This window comes from Protopterus annectens, chromosome 2.part1, assembly GCF_019279795.1.
Source record: "Protopterus annectens isolate FY-2018-M chromosome 2.part1, PAN1.0, whole genome shotgun sequence".
NCBI classification, from domain to species: Eukaryota; Metazoa; Chordata; order Ceratodontiformes; family Protopteridae; genus Protopterus; species Protopterus annectens.
In genome coordinates, this window is record NC_056729.1 from 1,246,526,304 (window position 1) to 1,246,546,502 (window position 20,199).

The window sequence follows — 20,199 nt, forward strand, 5'->3', positions numbered from 1 at the left end:
AGACAGGCGAGAAACTTCATATTTTAATATTTAGAAATACAGCTCAGAAGCTCTGTAAGGTGTGTAGCATGATTTGTTACACACAACAAATTTGTCCAGAAAATGGAAAATTACATTATGATTAGACTGTCACTTTCATTTCCCCTAACAGATGCTTTTAGTTTTGGTCTTGTGCCCTTTGTAGTGAGATCTGACAACTAGATACTTGGCACAGCTTGGCTTTAATTTAAACATCTGTTTTGTATTTTGTAGCTTTACTTTCTAATTAAGAGTACTGGCTTAACTCATTCAATTTCTGATTACCGATTAATTCAGTTCAATGTCATGGGGTAGGTGGAAACTATCTCTGCACTCTTTGTGTATAACGCAGAGAAACTAATATTGAATGGAGCACCAAAGTATTGCAAGGCACTCGTGTCTGCATATCTATGGGCAGTTTGGGAGATCAGCCATGTCTTTAGGAAGAAAGAAAGAATCATCTGTTGAAAGGCCTTATGCACTCTGGGAGGGCATGCAGACCATGCCTAGAAGACACCCCCGGCCAATAATACCAAGTAGACTGTATATCTGTGTGTGTGTGTGTGTGTGTGTGTGTGTGTGCGCGTGTGTGTCTGTCTATACTTATAGATATATATACATACATACATATATATATATATATATATATATGTATATATATATATATATATATATATATATATATATATATATATTATATATATATAAACACACAAATAATATATATATTTATATATAGATATATTGTGTGTGTGTGTATGTACATGTCTACTTCTAGATTGAAGGACTTCATGTAATATATAGTTGAGACAGCATTTTATAGTAAAACATAATGCAATTTGATACACACTCTTTATCTTTTCCTCACTTGTTTATGTTCTGTTGTTTTATCCTTTCTTTATCTTATAACAGGGTTGCCTTTCCAGTACATCTCCCAGTTCTGACGTCATCTGTTGTGCTGGCCTCTAACTCCCATGCTAATAAACTATTGCCCAAATAAATATATAAATGCTTTCTCAGAACCCTGTCTGCGCTCTTCTCTCTTTTCGCTTTACGAAATGTCTTCTCATTCCTATACATGCCTTTAGCTAACAGACAGTAACTCCTCTTTTACTGCTTATTTATATATTTTTAGCTATTTGACAGTTAAAATATCTGTTTTTCTATTTTCTTTTTTCCTTTAGGGCACATTATGTCTGTCCTCATAAAACCAATGGTTTGAGCCCAACTCAACCTGTGGTCGCTTTTACTCATCTTACATCCTCCTATGCATATTCTGGAAATGAAAGAAAACCAACTGAGCATTCACCAGGAAGATATAATTAACAAGTGCTCCCTTTCTGCTACATATTCAACTGCCAAGAAAGGAGATGCTAAATTCAAGCATAGTGAATATGCTAAACTCAATCTCAGGAAAGGCAGGAAATATCAAGTGGCCACAATGAAAAGCATTGCTAAAATTCATTAAATGATGATGGTAGAGGGATGAGCTGCTACAAGGGGGATGCCGTCATGGTGTGGGAATCTACAATCAAACGTGTAGGCATCAGCGAATGTGTCAGCATTCTGCATGCCAGAATGTTTTCTTACAATGAGAACAATGCCCACAAAGCCATGCCAGGTCAACACCTTCAGTAATACTGTAGAGAAGCAGCTCATTTTGTTAATTTGTACTGCAGTAAGGGATACAGCAAGAACAATTTTAATTGCTAGTTTAATCAGCAAAGCACACACTCTTATATACATTGTTTAACATCAAAGTAGTTTATGCAGTGCATCATCTTAAATGTAAACTGAGGGTCACTGCCTTCCTTGTCAGAGCTAATGTCATCCTGAGGAATTTTCTTTGAATGGGAAACAGGTTAACTGGAGATTACTAACCAGGAATAATGGGCAAAATGAGCATGCCACCAAAGCCAAGTACTGAAAGTTGAAGCAAGACAGTAAATTATCAGAATAAATGCAGACATTTTGTCCAGCCTAACAGTATACTGGTAGGCTGTTTGACTGCAGTCCTGGCCCCTCCTGTTTGTGAATGAACTTGGATCATCACAGAGCTATTCAGTGAAGGGGTGCGATTAACTATTCTGTTTTAACTTCTGTCAGTGGGGGGAGGGGTGGAAATAGCTGTAGTTTCTGAGTGTAGAACACAGCTTAATATAAATGCAGGAGCTGACAAAGCCCTAATTATGGCCCAGGTGACAAATGTCTGATTGGCGGCTCAGATGTCTGCATCTCTGGTGATGGAAGGATGTGTGCATCCATATTGTGTGAGGGTGGGCAGATGGGTGAACCTCATGACTTATCTTCTGCAGATGCTGGAGACACAAAAGAGGGTGTTGTCTTTGGGGAGGTAGAGCACAGGCTGAGTCACCATGGAGTTGGGATGATAGACCGCCATGCCTATTGCATGTCCATTTCCAAAACTATATCTGTGTGTGTTGAGGTAGGAGTATGGGAAAGAACCAAGACATTATCCTTGGCAGCATATATGAGGCTTGTCAGGTTCCGTAGATCCCGTGAATGAGGAGGGTCATATGGAATCAGCTAATGGTCTGCTGTGACGGGGAGTAATGAATAATAAAATACAAGGGATACGCTCCTCAGTCATAACAGATGATAGTCAGGGCACAAAGCTGGCATAATATTTAAGCTATCTAGAGCAGAGTGGTGAGTCTGCCAGTTATTTTTGTCCTTTTGTGTTTTCACTGGATACTCCGATTACTTTATACCTCCAACAAACATGCTGTTTGACTGGCAGCTACAAACTGTCCACATGTACAGCATCTGCGAATTCCCTTGTGGCCCAAGAAAGATGCATTCATCATCCTAGTTAAAAAACAACTAAATCTACTAGTAATTAACAGAAAATACAAATCACCATATATGTTTTTTTTAATAAAATGCACCTGCAAAGAGACAGCTGCATGACCATAAGGGATCAGTATATTAGCACATGATGATGCATTTATTAAAAAAAAAAAAAAAGAAAACACACACTTACAGTCAGTCTCACAGTCAGAAGAGCCATCATTTGGACAGAAACGGGTCTCGACCTTTTTCTTTCCAAACTGCAGATCATGAGGATCAGCAAGCTGGGCACGGCATATATAACGATACCGCTGCTCTTGACGTACTCCATCCTGAGATACATTGATTGGTATCCAAGGGGTCCAAGGAGTGTTTCGTCTGACCTCTGGGCAAGATTCTGAATTGCAAGTTTTATACTCCTAAAGAAGTTCAAAGATGAAAATCAATATTAGTATGCAATAATGAAAAAAATGTTAACTGAAATGAAAACTGAACAAGTTAATACTTTTCTTAAAAACAATTTACCCATAATCTAAAATAACTGTTGAAAAAACTGGGTCATTCTTTAACACTAGATGAATTCATAAAAATACTTGAGATGTATAAAAGTACACTGTGTAAGGAAACATTTGCTAATGTACCAACCTAAATTATCCATACACATGGCAAAATATGTATGTTTTCAAATATTTATTATTCCTTTATAGTCTGTGAGCCAATTTGATTTTTGTTGGAATGTTGAGTACATAATTGTATTATTATTCATACTATACTTCATTATTTGTGACACAAATGTAGTTATTCTGTAGTATATATGCAGCGTTATAAATTCAGAATTACAGTGAGCTCATCATCTACGAGCACTGAATCGAAGTTAGATGGTAAGGTATACCAGTACATCATTTTCATTTTGGATACCCAGATATGCAGACATTAGTTTATGACTTGCAGCAGTAATATTTTAAAAGTTTATCTACAAAGTCATGTTCTGGATATACAGAAAATAATTTTTTTTGTCCGAAGCTTGAACACTGACTACTGCAGTGCTACTAGACACTGAACAGACTTGGTAGTACATTCAACTTTGAGTCAGAGGATTGCAAATTATAAAAATAAGATGGTATACTCCAGTTTTTTTTACTATTTCCTCACAACTGTAGCATCAACTTTGTACAGTCACATTTTCTCATAAATAGTTGAAAACATTTTAACTCCATGTGTGATTTAGAAAGTACAGTTGTGTACATTTACCATAAATGTAGATGTTCAAGTGTATTCACTGTTGCAGTCATCACACTTGGGTTATCTGCCTGCAGGTAGCCCTCAGTCAGCCCGAATACCAGTGACTTAGTATTTCTGCATCAGTTGCTGTTGCTTCAGGACTGATGTCAGGTCGTCAGGGGTATAAAAACAGGCAGCCGATGCCATTACATCAGTTTTTCTTGCCCCAAATGCCAGGACTCCCCCCCCAAATAGGCAGCTATGTTATGGTGGGGAAAACACCACCAATAAAAAGTAAATACCAATAGCCCTGTAAGGGTTGAGTAATAGACAGAGAGAGGAGAGAGAGATAAGGGAGCTGGAGGGTAGGAAACCAGGAATGCAACAGTGAATATACTCGAACATCTACATTTATGGTAAGTGTACACAACTGTACTATGTTCTTCGTGTTTCACTGTTGCAGTCATCACACTTGGGTTGATTCCCAAAGCTGAAGAAAGGGTGGAGGCAGTCAAGAAGAGGTGGGGTTGGCTAGAATGCCCTGCAGGACTGCTGTTGCAAAACCCACCCTGGATTTGGAAAAGATAGGCATGTGGTAATGCTTGGTGAAGGTGTGCACAGAACTCCAGGTAGCAGCTTTCAGAATGTCCCTGGTAGGGACTCCCCTGAGGAATGCTGTAGAGGTAGAAGTTGCTCTAGTGGAATGTGTTCTGACCCCCTGAGGGGTTGGTTTCCCATGGTGTTTGTAGCAGAAATGGATGCAGTGTGCTATCCATTTGAAAATTGTTTGTTTTGAAATGGCCTTGCCTCTGCCTCGGTGCAAAACTGGAATAATAACTGGTTAGATTCCCTGAAGGGCTTAGTCATATTAAGGTAGAATCTGAGCTGTCTGTGCACGTCCAAGGAGTGCAGGATCCTTTCCCCTTTATTTTGAGGATTAGGGAAAAAAGTTGGCAAATGGATGGATTGATTGAGAGCCACACTGGACACCACTTTAGACATAAAGGAAGGGTTAGTCCTGAGGGAAACCCTGTCAGCATGGAAAATAATGAAGGGTTCTGCTGCCATAAGTGCTTGCAGCTCAGACACTCTTCTAGCTGAAGTGATGGCCAGAAGCAAGGCTGTTTTCCAAGAGAGGAATTTTAGCTCTGCTGAAGCTGCAGGCTCAAAGGGGGGGGGTGAGCTTTTCTAGTGCAAAGTTAAGGTCCCAAGCAGGGGTTGGTGCTCTCCTTGGTGGCATTAAGTTGTTTGCCCCTCTCAGGAACTGTTTTATGAGAGAGGGGAGAGAAGATAGGTGGCTCAGTGTTGTAATGAGCCAAGATGGCAGAGGATGGATCTTAATGGAGGAGAAGGATAGCCTCTGTGGAGTAGACCAGCTAGGTAATCCAGGATTAGAGGTAAGGAGGGCAGTGCTGTGGCCTCTCCTTTAGACTGACTCCAGGAACAATACCTTTTCCACTTATTTAGAAGACTTCAAGATGATTCAATTTTGGAAATGAAAACTTAGGTAGCGGCCGACCGGCACTTGTGCAAACTGCTTCTGCTTCGGGCTCCTTGGCAAGAAAGACTGATGTAATGGCGTCGGCTACCTGTTTTTATACCCCTGACAACTTGACATCAGTCCTGAAGTGACAGCAACTGAAGTAGAAATACTAAGTCTCTGGTATTCGGGACGGTGCTACTTGCAGGCAGATAACTCAAGTGTGATGACTGCAACGGTGAAACACAAAGAACATCAATAAATCCAACACTGCTGAAGGAGAATTATTCGATTTCTTTATGAAAAAGTAATTTTTTTGTTTACCACTAAGACCAGAGTGCAAGGCAAAGCAGATTTTCAGGTTTGACTGTGGAACATAGACTACAAAATTTAGCAGTAAATGTGTTTTGGGTCAAAGATCAACCCCCTAGAAGTCTAACAGCGTTTCTGAGAGCTGCTCAGAAAGGTATACTTGGGGACCATTTGTAATTGCTCAGTCCTGTATACTACACAAGGAAGTTATGGCTGTATTCCAAAACAATTTTCCAAAATGGGTCAACAGATACAAAAATAATAAGTAGTGAAGAACTGATAGGATTACATCCAAAACAGGAACTGTAAATTGATCTGATAGATTTCAAGGTAATGTCTACCAAAACTAAGACACTGCTACATTGCAGGCCTGCTGAGGGACCAACAGGCATTTTAACATGCAGTCCAACAGCCATACTTACAGTATTGTAAGATGGGAATATACCATTTCATTTGGTCTGGCAGTGTATGCTGCCTCTTTCACTTTGGAAGGACTAATAGTCTGAGTTGGTAGCATCATTTGTTCTGGGGGAAATGTAAATCACAAAAATAAGGAAGCTATACTTGAGCACTGACACAAAGAAACACAGTGGAGTTTGTGTGTTCCCTTTCCATTCAATACATAAATAAATGAGGGGAAAGCAATGATCTTGTTCACTAAGTACATGGGCAGGGGCAATTTTTTAGATAGTAGGTACTTTGCTTTAAGTAAGCAACGTAAAAAAAACAATACACAAGCTAAAATACTTTGAATGTGGTAGATTTAGTAGCTTATACTTTGGGTAATAAACATGACTGATGTTTAGCTGCATTTAGGGGAAGGTGATTATTTTAGATATACCCACATCAAGAAAACATAGCAGGAGTCACCGCAGGATTTCAAGACATGCTACTCTTGCTGAAGTATTAAACTGCTTGGAAATAAAGGAACGCAGAAGAAAATATAGATTAGTGTTCATAAGGATGCAAGAAATTAAAGTGAAGGGTACAGTCATTTAGAATGGTTTGGAAGAAGGGACAGAATTTGCATAGAACCCTTAAGGCAGAAGGAAAGGAGAAGACAGTGTAAAATGTATTTTACTTCAAGACTAACATTGTAGCAGAAAATTAAATATGTTAAGATTACACAAATGCACTTTAAGAAATTGTGAAGGCAGCTCAGGAGCACAGCATGACCAGAAAAACAGAAAAATGTGTGTTATTAACGGTCGCTCGTCCTTCTCTAACACATAAGACAAGCAGGCGGGGGGTTTCGTTTAGATGCTTTAATACATATAAACACACCAGGATGGACAGCAGCATCATAAATTATGAACAAACAGTCAGACCTTACATACATACATGCTCACATCTCAACAGCTTACTACAAAATGGCTGTCAGGCTCGCACGTGCTTAGTATTAATACACTTGTGCAAGCCCTTGGATAGCTTCTTAAAGGTACATACACACACATGGATCTACATTAACCATGAAAAAAAACTGAAAAGAGCAGGGTGTCTTGCCCCTGAAGGAAAAAAAAAAAAAAAAGATATATATATATATATATATATATATATATATATACACACACACACACACACATATGTATATATACACACACACACACACACACACACACACACACACACATATATATATATATATATATATCTTTTAATTTTTGTGTTTTTTTTTAGTCACACTTCTCAACAATAAAAAATTTACCAAGTGTGACTCATCCTTATCTGTTCTTATGAACTTTGAGAAACTTTCTTTAGACACTGATGCCATACAGATGAAAATTAATCTGCTAAAAAGAAGTTTGCAGTAGTTTCCTTAAAATAGGCCTTTTTGCACTGAGCAGTACAATGCATCGGTGGGGTCTATATTACATAATCAAAATGTAATTTAATTGTACGGCACTTGCACCGAAAATGCCATTTATCGAATTCGCTCTTGTGGGGGGCTGTGCCCCCCACCCCCTGCTAATTATATATACCAACTCCGAGATCACACTACAGTGAGGAAAGGGCAATTTTTCAGAACTTCACTCTAATACAATCTCACAATAAACAGCTCGATGAACAGCATTTCGATATAAAGTGCTGTTCGATTAAATCACTTTTTGATAACATATTATAGACCCCATCTGTGTTGCATTCATATGGACAGCTTACAGCTATACAACTGCAGAGATGTGTCCTACTGAAGATGTTACTCATCAGTAAAAGCATTTTTTCCTTCTCACTCATTTGTTACCAGGACAAGCCATTAGACACAAATGCTAGTTTTAAGAGGCATCCCAGGACAGGAGCACCCTCTTGTTAAGTGACTTGCTCAGGATCAGCGTATATGTGGAGAAAGAGAGATTTAAACAACAAACTAAAGACAAAGCTCATGACGGGCTCATATCCTTATGCTCCTAAGTTAATACAATAAATATCTATTTAATTAGCTGCTCATAATGCACACATAATTCTCAGCCAGTAGTAAAAATAACTTTTCCACTAGAACACATATTGTTGTAGTAAGAGATAACACAGCATCTGGTTACAAATCATAAACCTTTGGCAGCTGAATACATTCTAAGTCCTTGTTAGTCAGCAGACTGTCACCTACAATTTCTTTCAAAAAGTTGGAAATATAGAAATAGGATCACAGAAAAGGAATGCATAATATTTTCAGTTTTCCCCACAACTTGTTATTCTGATAAGCTATAGATTTAGTTAATCTTGAAGTTGTAGACTCTTCCCTGTACTTAGTTCAGTCATCTATCCTCTTCCCTTTATTTAGTTTAGTCTTGTCTATCCCATGCAAACAATAATTCCTCCATTAGCTTTAATTCTGACAGCTATATCATAAAGGCACTCAGGACAATATGTTCACACATTTTCTATGCTTTTTTTATTGTCACCTGCTCAAATTTTGTACCTTTGTTTCTTTACACTATTTGTAAAAAAAAAAAAAGGGGGGGGGGATGAATAACATTTAATCAATTCACTTATCTAATCAGAGAAAAATAATTCCCACTCATTTACCAAAAAAAGGGGGGAATGTATAACATTTAATCAATTCACTTATCTAATCAGAGAAAGATGATTCCCAGTCTATGGTTGAACGTTCATTTACCAAGCAATATTACATAACAAACAGTAGGCTAACGTATCTCAGAGAGAATAATGATTGGCCGTTAGTGTTATCACTTAAACTTCTATACTTACACATTCCTAACCCCCCAACATATACGCATGTGCGTGAGCGCACACAAACATACATAGTCTTATTAAATTTTACTGTATGTTAATGTTAAGCACTTTCACTCCATTGATCAGGAATTTCATCAGGACAATAAAGTGCATCGCAATTTAAAACTTTATATACTCATATCATTTAAACACGATGCAAACTTAACAAATATAAGGTAAGATTCCACCCTAACAAAAACCTGAGTAACTGGTTATTCCCATCGACAAACAGAAAAACATTATAAATAAAACACCATCTCATACCTTGGCTGATTTGGAAATTAAAATACTGTTAATAGATAAAACATCATACAGACCAAGGGATTTTGAAGCATTCAGTAAAATCTGCCAATAATATTCCCTGACTTCCAGCCTGTTCTGTGATAACTTCATTTCTTTTAAAATATGTGAAGAGACTATTTGATTTACTTTGCTATTTGTACTGTTTACTTAAAATGTATTGTATATACTTTATTGTATTAAAAGGGACTCTGGACCAGCCCACTACCTGGTTAGGAAACAAGAAAACAAACAAAAATAAAACCACTCAAAATGGCTATAATTGGGATTTAGTAAAATCTCCATGAAGATATATTGCCCCACATGGCTCAATTTTCTGTCTTAAGGTTATAGCTTCTTATTTGCTTTGTACATATTCTTCTACAACATGATTTCTATCCTGTTATTTATTTCTCTTCCAATATATAACAACCCGGCAGTGTGAACCTTGGCTCTAGATGATTACTGCTGTTGAAGCGATACTCCAACCCCATGTGCAAAAATAGGAAAAAGGGGTGGTGGGTGGGGAGATGGTTGGATGAATAAATTAATATATAATGTGAAGGGGACAAAGATGTTCATATAGGCCATCTCCATCTTGCCCACATCCATGCGGAGATGGATTCTAAAAAACTGCATGTTCCACTTTCCATGCATCTTTACAGAGTGGCAGTGATTGCCTTCCTACAAGCTGCTCATCCCTTTTACCTCTGCTTACTGTTATTAGCCAATCATTCTTACTGGTTACTTTACTTACTGCATCCCTATATCGATATTCTTTTCCATTTTTTCTCCGTTTTTTTTTTTTTGTACCTCCACTGTAAATTTCTCCCAGCATTGTTATCTGCAAACTGCCGTACTATGCTTCAAAACTCTTGCATAACAAATGCTTGTGGAAAGTTCTTTCAAATACTGTGAGAATCTTCTATCTTAATCCACATAGTGGTTTGCTATCATGGTCACATCCATCCACAGAACCTGCAAGAGTTGTCTGGCATAAAATTTCTGCTGTAAATCCATGCTGTATTGTCCTACACTAGCCTCAAACAAGTCGATGAGAAATGTTCATTTGTTTCCCTCCATTAAACTTGGCACAAACAGGACTACATTTTTGTTTGTGTATGAATTTTTTACTCAATCTTTTTTATCCATTAATGACCCTTGCTATTGGTGGGAGGAGTATATGTGCCCCTAATGGCCAGTGTGTGCCCACCACAAAGCCCAGCAGCCCTGGGCCAATAAGCTACTGGCTGGCCGGTGTCTAGTTACCCAACCTGCCGGTGTCTAGTTATCCAACCTGCCAAACATGAACTGAGAATTGCTACGCTTAATGTAGGTTCACTGACAGGATGCAGCTTGGAAGTGGATGACATGATGATATGGAGGAGACTGGACATCCTATGTATCCAAGAGACAAGATGGAAGGGCAGTGCAGCAAAGCCACTTGGCTTGGGATCCAGACTCTACTACTCAGGTGGGGGACAGGCTAGAAATGGTGTAGGAATTGTGGTGAGAGAGAAGCCTCAGAAGGCAGTAAGGGATATCATCAGAATTAATGACAGACTCATGGCAATCAGACTCCAGTGTAATGATAGGGCAGTATTTATAATATTGGCATATGCTCCACAGCAGGGTTGTGATAGAGAGGAAAAGAGTGCATTCAGACAGCAGTTGCAGGACCTACTAGATAAAGCAAGAGAACATGAATTGGTGTTGATAATGGGTGACTTGAATGCACATAATGGGACAGACAGAACTGGATATGAGGACTGCCTGGGTCCACATGGGTGGGGTAACAGGAATAAAGAAGGAGAAGCCATTCTAGACTTCTGTCTGGCAAATGGCTTGATAGTAGTCAACACATGCTTCAGAAAGATAAAGTCAAAAGATCACATTCAAGAGTAGCCAACATGCAAACTCAGGTAGACTTCCTCCTAGTAAGGAAAAGGCACTGGGGTAGCATCCACGATTGCAAAGTCATCCCCAGTGAAACAGTTGGCCCACAGCATAAACCATTAGTTGCCACAATCACTTGTAAGCAGTGGTCAGAGAAGGCAGTAAGGTCAACAGAGACCAGGCTGAAGACCTGGAAGTTGACTGGAGAGAAAGTACAGCAGTTCAAGGAATTACTCAGGGCTCTAGCACCCCAAGAAGAGGAGGAAATAGGTGGAGTTGAAGAAGAGTGGCAGCGCCTAAAAACAGCATGTGTTAGGACTACAGAAAAGATATGTGGCCGAGCCAGTTATGGAAATAAGGTACATAAGGAAAGTTGGTGGTGGAATGCAGAAGTCCAGGAAGTCATCAAAAGAAAGAAAGAGTGCAGGAAGAAATAGGAGTTAGAAAAGACTGACCAGGCTAGGAAGGACTACTGGTTGGCTAACAAAGAAGCTAAGAAAGAAGTTGCAATAGCAAAGAATAGGGCATCGGAGGCACTCTACCAACGTCTGGAAAGTGACTCAGTAAGGGGCACAAAGAAACTATATCAGGCTGCAAGGCAAAGACAGAAATATAAAGAAGATAGTCAGACACCCTTCATAACGGATGCCAGCAACAACCTGCTCACCAGTCCACAGGACATTAAAGCAAGATGGAAGGAGTATTTCCAGCAGCTTCTGAATAAAGAAAACCCCACAGAAGCTGTACTGCCCCAGAAACAGCCTACAATGAGAGAAGAACAGGAGCCCACCTTAGAAGAAGTAAGAACAGCACTAAGGATGATGAAGTCAGGGAAAGCAGCAGGCTCAGATGAGGTCACAGCAGATATGACAAAGATGCTGGGTGAGATCGGGGAGAAATGGCTCCTAATAGTACTAATAGCAGTGTGGAGAGAAAGGCATATCCCAGTTGACTGGAGAATAAGCATACTCGTGCCAGTGTACAAGAACAAAAGGGATATACACAACTGTGGGCAGTACAGAGGGATCAAACTCCTACCACAATGAATGAAAGTTCTAGAGAGGGTGACTGATAAACAGATATGCAGAGTAGTAGAATGTAAGATGGGAGATGAGCAGTTTGGATTCAGATCATGATGCAGCACAATTGACCCTATGTTTGCATTGAGACAGATACTTGAGAAAAAGCTAGAAATGAGGAGAGTCTCCAACTGGGCATTCCTAGACTTGGAGAAAGCATATAACAAGGTCCCAAGAAAGCTAATCTGGGCATTACTGCAGTGGTTTGAAGTCCTGGAAACATTGGTAGAATTAGTGCAGGCTATGTACAAGGACCCAGTGACTCAAGTACGAACAGTGTTCGGCTTCACAGAGGGGTTCCCAGTGGGAGTGGGTGTACATCAGGGTTCAGCTCTGAGCCCACTGCTGTTCATACTGATGATGGACTACATTAGCAAACAGGTTGGAGGAGACAGATCAACAAAGCTGGTGTATGCAAACAAAGTGGCAGTACAGGCAGACTCTGAGCTAGACCTTCAGCAAAGGATAGAAGAATGGAATGAAAATCTGAAGGCACATGGGATGAAACTAAGCACAGATAAGACAGTGGTAATGGCAACAAACTGGGGAAATCAGAAGAAGCTGAGAATAGAGATAGAAGGGAAGATAGTGGAACAGGTAAACAGTTTCAAGTATCTGGGGGGGTGGTTGAGGAGAAGGGTAATCTGAATGAAGAGGTCAAAGCTAGAATCAGAGGGGCTGCAGCCACCTGGCATAGAGTATCAGTAGTAGTCTATGACAGAAGAATGACAAAGAAGCCAAAAAGCAAGGTGTACAAGACAGTGGTGTGACTAGTACTACTGTATGGTACAGAAACCTGGGCAGTAAAGGCAGAACAACTGAAGACGCTACAGGTGATGGAAATGAAGTGCCTGAGAAAGGTGGTAGAATGCACAATGTGGGACAGACAAAGAAATGAGGACCATAAGAGCAGACGCCAAAGTAGCTCCAATTGCAGAAGAGATCAAAGAAAACAGATTACAGTGGTTTGGACATGTGCAGAAAAGCAGAAGACAATCTGGTGAAGAAGATTTGGGACAGACATGAAGAAGGTAAGAGGAAGCGAGGACATCCAGCAAAGAAGTGGATGGATTGTGTGAAAGAAGATCTACAACAGTCAGGCATGAGTATTGAAGAAGGCAGGAGTGTGACACTGAATTGATAGAGTTGGTGACAGTTAACACAATACCCCGACCACATGTAGAAAAAATGGGAAAAAGGGGGCCGATGATGATGATGATGATGTCTAGTATACATTATAGCTTGATTCCTGAGTGACCAGGGAGTTGACTGTTTAACTGACTTTTAAATCAATGTCAAAAGAATGCAGGTTGCCTTTGTAAGAATCACACTTGGATCAACAGAATACTATAATTAAGTCATAATCTACTAACATTTTGCCAGAGGCACCACGTGTTGTCACTTTTCTTCCTTTAGACCTGTTAGGTGAATCTGATCAAGTTGCACTGCTCTCGCCAACTTTTCCTTTGTAAATAAAATAATATCATCTCTTGTGCAGAAAGTCTCCAGTGCTTGGATCAAGTACCTCTATCTCCTCCTTGTTTACATATGATGAGATCATAGGTTAGTTCATTTTGCATCCCAATGCAACTGCATAAGCAGAATTATTTGAGGTCTGCAAAGTAATGAAGGTCCAAGCTGTATCTTACAGATAATTTCATAAAGGCTGGATAAAATAATACATCTAAAGGAATGAATAAAATCCTCCAACTCAGGATGGTTTATTGTGAAAAGAATTCTTACAAGCAGTGCAGCTGTTTATTCTAATTTAAGGCTTTGGATCTGTAAGAACTATTGTGCTTTTGGTTATGGAATGCCCACTGAAGGACTGCTATTAACACATCCCTGTTTACAGGATCTGGAAAAAAACACAATACACATGTACATACTCTTGTTGACCTACATAACAAATTACACAGCATGTGTTGTGATTTGAGATCATATTTGAAGGCAGTGAAACAAAATGAAACACAACAATGAAAGAAATGCATCTGGGACTGAGTACCAATAGGATATGTTGCCTATGTGGCCTAAGTGGTGTTGTCCAAAGCTACTCCATGTTGGTAGGAAAGACCTGTAATTAAAATTTTGGTCTTGAATAAGCAGTGGATTTTATATGACAGTGTTCACTTCAGGATTTGCTGTACTAACTATAACATACACAGAACAATGTTTAACAACAAAGGAAGGAAAAAACAGCAGCATTATACTGTTGTGATACTCACCAGTGAACACCCAGGACAGCTGTTTCCATTCTCACATGTTCTCTGCCTGTAATGTATCCCTCCTCCACATTCAGCGCTGCATTTACTCCATGGGCCCCACTGAGACCAAAAAATGGGTAGTGGACAAGGGCTGTTCTCATTGCAGAATCTAAAGGTCAGACATTAAAGTTGCTTAATGATTAGTTAGCTTAATCATTATAATTAAACATTTCTAAACATTGAATCTGCAATGATTGTTAGCAATTGCACTGTTTTATTCAAGATGATGGGGAACAAATGATACGACTCACTAGGAGAGGGTTATGACTAGCAGGCAGTGGGGAAGCAAAAAGGGCAAAAAATAATTTTTTATTATTTATTTATTTATTTATTTATTTTTATCTCCCCTGCCCTCCTTTGTCCATTTGAACATCCCAATGGCCCCTATAACTGCACTCAGCTTACCCGTGTGTTCTTTCTTTAGGGACAAGGAAACTGAATCGGGAATTCTCACTGGCCCATTACCAGGTCAGGTCTAACAGGAACCCCAGTCTTGCTGAACTGGGTCCATCACCAAGCAGGGTGAAAGCCCTATAGCCCATTAGTTTTCTGAATGGAGCAAACTTGCCAGGCCCTCTCCTTCTGAACTGAGAGTCAGTTGTAGGAAGTGGACCAGACTCATGATTCAGGAGGGGTCCTGACCCCTAGAGCCCTAAGCTCTTGCAGAAACTCCCTTGAGCTCCAAAACTGCTGCATGCCCTCAGATGCAGGAATGCAAACCCAGGTGACTTTACCAGCTTAAGCAGCATACCAGTAGCAACATGTGCTTTACTGGTTCGCAGATTGCAGGTGCAACACCTAATTTTTCACCTACTTTCCCCAGGTTCTGACAAACCAGTATCAGTCACTCTTTCCTGTCCTCCACCTGACCCATCCAGGACTTAAGATGCTAGTCAAATCATTATTTTGTTGTTGTTAATATTTACTGAGTCCATCTATGTGCAGCCATGGACACTGGTCTCTCTAAGTGATTTTCTCAGAATCACACAACATGAAAGCAGAGCCTGATCCAACTTAGCATTAGCATCCAACTTAGCATTACAAAATGGAATTCTTGAGCAGTTCATCGCTTTACTCTGGGCGCTATACTCTGCTATTTTAACATTTATTCATTTCCCAGGTATCCATTTATCTAATCTGGGGTTTATAAGGGACCCCACAGCCTATCCCAGCACTTAGTGGATGCAATGTTTTGAAAACCATGTTGGAGGGCAACACCCACCGTAAGTTGTAAATACACATGCACACAGGGAAAGGACACGAATAGGCAATTTGAAGTATTACAAATTCTTATACAACTTGATTTGGGATGTGGAAGGAAAATGAAACATCCAAGGAAAACCCATGTGGACACAGGGGGACATACAAAGGGCTCACAGAGGGCACCCCAATCTGAGAACTGAACTAGGGAACCAAGTTCTCTGAAGCTGCAATGCTATCTGCTTGTGCTTCCTGTGTATAACTGCTCAATTCTTGTCCAAGTTACTTATAGTTAAACAAGAATATATTTGGCCAGCCCATCAGTATGAATTTGACTTAGCCATCTATTATGCCAGTCATTTGGGATTAAGGAAGGTCTCAGATTGTAGATAGCCATTTGAGAGAGACAAGGCAGATGTTCATTGGAGTTCTTTTCTCTTGGTCTCTTAGAAGGTAGTGTTACAACTGCCCCATTTTTCATAGCACAGCGTCTATTAGGTTACTTGTGTACTGTGGGACAAAATATGAAATAGCAAATATCCTGAGATATTTAATATGAGAAATAGCTCGTATCTTTTTTTAAACGTTTGCCAAAAATTGAGATTCTCTATTTGAAATACATTACTACAATTAAAAATACAGAAACAGCTAAAATCCTGCAGCAGACACATTTTGTTAATAAAGAAAACCCCTGTTATTTGCACTAACTAGTGGTACATTTTGCCTACAAAATCTTTCATTTCAGGATAATATGTCCAAGTATGAGTGTGTGAAAAGGGGGCAGCCTTACTGGAAGTGAATTGGCTGCCTGCACAAGGTTAATACTGTCATGTGATAGTAGTATCTCTTAAAGATACTTGGCTAATACATCATTCTTCCGTATTAGGTTTTGTAATAACTACTTAATTGTAACCATATTATGTCAATGTGGAGCTTTTCTTCCTGGGCTTCTGCTGAAAATGGGATATTATCCCAGTCGGACTTCCCTGGCAAACATATGTCAACAAAAACTTAATAAAAGTTAATGCTAGGTTGGATTTCTTGAGGAAATCACTTAATTGGCAGTTGTCTCTTAAACAGAGGCACTTGCATGTAGATGCCTTACTCAATTAAGAGATAAATGAAAAAAGATTAGAGGATGCAGAATCAAGACATCACGCAGTGAAAAAGGTGTTTGTGGGTCAGGTGTAGAACAAGTGTCCTCTTCGATAACACACTACAGAAATGAACTATGAGGAAAGGTGTCCTACAGAGAAAAGTATTATATACTGGATTCCTAAAGGTAGAGTACCTCCCTCTGACTCGCACTATCATCTGACAATCAGGTATGGATTTATTAGGGGGGATGCTAGTAAACAGTCACCTTTCTTGTGTTGCATATTACAAAAGGTAACAGAGAAATGTTTTTTTTTTGCATAATTTTTAATGAAAATTCTATATACATTCAATAGCAGGTAGAACACAATTGTAAACAAAACAAACTGAATTTTTCTAAAAGAAAAATAATAGTATGGATAATAAACACTTTTTTGCAAGCATAAATGAGAGACAGACCTCATAAAATATCAAACCGTAATGACAGGAAAAAAATAGCCAAGAGAGAAATTCATAGAAATTCATTAAGAGGTAATAAACAGCAACCCTACAACTCTAAGAATAATGATCAACCTACTTAAAGTGCTGAATAAGAGAGAAAAAATTGCATCTAAACAAATACCTACAGAGCACTGCATCTGTGACTGCGATACTCATTCTGGTGATGCCAGGATATGCTGTTCTAAGCTTGTAATCTTACCCTATCAGGCTGGCTCATTCATGGGGACCACAAGGGGTATTTTTGATGTGGAAGGCAGCAAATATTGACTAAACACACAGAACCAGTTAACTGGGCTGCTATCTGTCTGGCCCACATCAGATACACTATGCATAAGAAAAAAGAAAGTAGCCTGAAACTGGCACTTCCACCATAGACCTCAACAGCCATATTGGTCTCAATACAATTTCCACGCTGTCTCATTCTAGTCTCAGTTCATGAACAACTGGTTGAAGCTGCTTTAAAGAAGTCTAGAACTACTCCCATGAGACATACTAGAACACCCCTGTACAGATCACACACAGGCAGAAAATAAATGTACAATATAAAAAATATTTTTGAAGAGAAACTCCACTTTAATCTACTAGCTCCAAATAATGTCCCCTCCCCAGCCACTGACCACCCCTAATATTCCAAACAGCTGTTAGCTGCAACAGACAACAAAACAAGGAAAACATATTAAATGGACAGATACACACAAACTACACAGTCAGAAATAATGTGTGCCAAAAGTAAAAAATAAAATAAATAAAATAACCACTTTCCACCCCCAGGCTGGTACAGTGGCATAGCAGTTAGCATTGCTGCATCATAACACATAGCTTTCCAGTTAATTTTGTGTCTGGAGAACACTATGTATCTGCACTGTGATCCAGCTTCCTCCTATAGTCCAAAGACATGCTATAAGTGAACAGACAAGCCTCCAAACAACACACAGGTGTGTGTGTGTGTGCGCACATCATAGCACTCCATCAAGAATCCTTGTGCCCACTGAGTGCCATGATAGGCTTTGGCTTTCCTGCAACCTAGAAATGGATTAAGTGGGTAACTGAAATGAAATACTTGCAATACATGCTTGTCCCTTTTTTGAAGTGCCATTCACCCAGTTTTAGTGTTTTCAGCAGAGGAACCAGTGAAGCTCCTTTCTTGATTAAACAGCCTGCTGCTGATCACATGATGTAAAGGAGCTCAGCAGAGTGAACTAACCATTTTAAGTTGTTTATCTCTGGGAGCAGTCCTGTCTCTGCAAGATACCTGCTGAACTTAACAGCATCCACCAACAGTTCCCAATGACTTGTGATGGGCAGCATGTAGGTCTGAAAACAATGCCGCAATTAACACTCCAGTATTAATTCCAGGTGTAAAGGAAAACAATAATACACGAGTCTCCAGATAGCTTTTCATTACAAGCAAATAACTAATAATTTTCTTTGTTGTCACACTGACATAGCTTTCTGTCATGTGAGATATACTGTGCTCTTTTGTATCCCATCTTTGAATATAGGCTATGTTTTTTGTATGCTATTTTGTTTCTTTTTCCTGGGTCACCTAGTACTGCCAAACAAGTTATCAAAATGCAATTAACAGCTAGATAGATAGATAAATAGAAGGAAATATTCAACATGAATACATTCATCAAACAGATTTCCAAGAGATGCATCGCTAACTATAACTAGTTTTATGGATTTTTTGCATCTTTCTTTTGTGATGAAATTTCAAAGTCACTTGTCCTGATTTCTGCACCATTTCTAACTCAAACACGTTCTTTTTAGTGATGGGATGTATGCTAGAGTCCAAACTGAAAGCATCACCTATTACATCAAAGTACACTGTCTGCCAACCCAAAGAAAGTACAGTTGTGTACACTTACCATAAATGTAGATGTTCGAGTGTATTCACTGTTGCAGTCATTACATTTGGGTTATCTGCTTTGCAGTAGCCCTCAGTCGGCCTGATTAACAAAGTCTTGGGTCCTGCATCAGTTGCTGTCCCTTCTTCCATGACGTCAGGTTTTCAGGGGTATAAAACATGCAGCCGACACCATTACATCAGTTTTTCTTGCCCCAGATGTCAGGTACCCCTAATGGAAAGCAATTAAATCTATAATACAAGGATATACCTCCAACAAAAAAGCAAATACACCAAAAAGCTTTTTGAGCATAGTAAGTGAGAGTAGAGGTATAGCCAAAAGAAGAAAGGGGGCTGGTGGAAGGGTAACCAGGACTGCAACAGTGAATACACTTGAACATCTACATTTATGGTAAGTGTACACAACTGTACTATGTTCTTCATGTTTCACTTTTGCAGTCATTACAATTGGGTAGATTCCCAAAGCTAAGGTTGGGTGGAGGAATTTAAATGATAATGCTTGGTGAAAGTATGTACAGAACTCCAGGTAGCAGCTTCTAGGATGTCCCTTGTACGGACACCCCTGAGAAAGGCTGTAGAGGTAGATGCAGCCCTGGTTGAATGGGGTCTGATGCCCTGTGGGATAGGTTTTTCATGGTGCTTATAGCAGAAATGAATGCAGTGGCCTATCCATTTTGAAATGGTTTGCTTTGAAATAGCTTTCCCCTCTGTCCCTGCAGTAAATGCCACCAGCAGTTGTTCAGATTTCCTTTGAGGTTTAGTCCTGTCCAAGTAGAATCTAAGTTATCTGTGCACATCTAAGGAGTGCAGTATCTGTTCCTCTTTTTCTGAGGGTTAGAAAAGAAGGTAGGCAAATGAATGGACTGATTAAGAGCCACACTGGATACCACCTTGGGCATGAAGAAGGGACTGGTTCTGAGGGACACCCTGTCTGCATGAAAGATGATGAAA

General features: G+C 39.5%; 1 protein-coding gene across 4 annotated transcripts in view; it reads right to left on the reverse strand.

Moving 5' to 3' along the window:
- The window catches only part of SEMA5B (semaphorin 5B), a 3,270,261-nt gene that overhangs the window by 205,620 nt on the left and 3,044,442 nt on the right, over window positions 1-20,199 (reverse strand). For all 4 annotated transcript variants that reach the window (XM_044062778.1, XM_044062776.1, XM_044062777.1 and 1 more), the window contains 2 exons: window positions 14,547-14,694; window positions 3,023-3,248 (listed from right to left, as the gene is read on the reverse strand). In XM_044062778.1, the coding sequence (XP_043918713.1) occupies window positions 3,023-3,248; window positions 14,547-14,694 (374 nt within the window). The remainder of the gene's footprint in view (window positions 1-3,022; window positions 3,249-14,546; window positions 14,695-20,199) is intronic.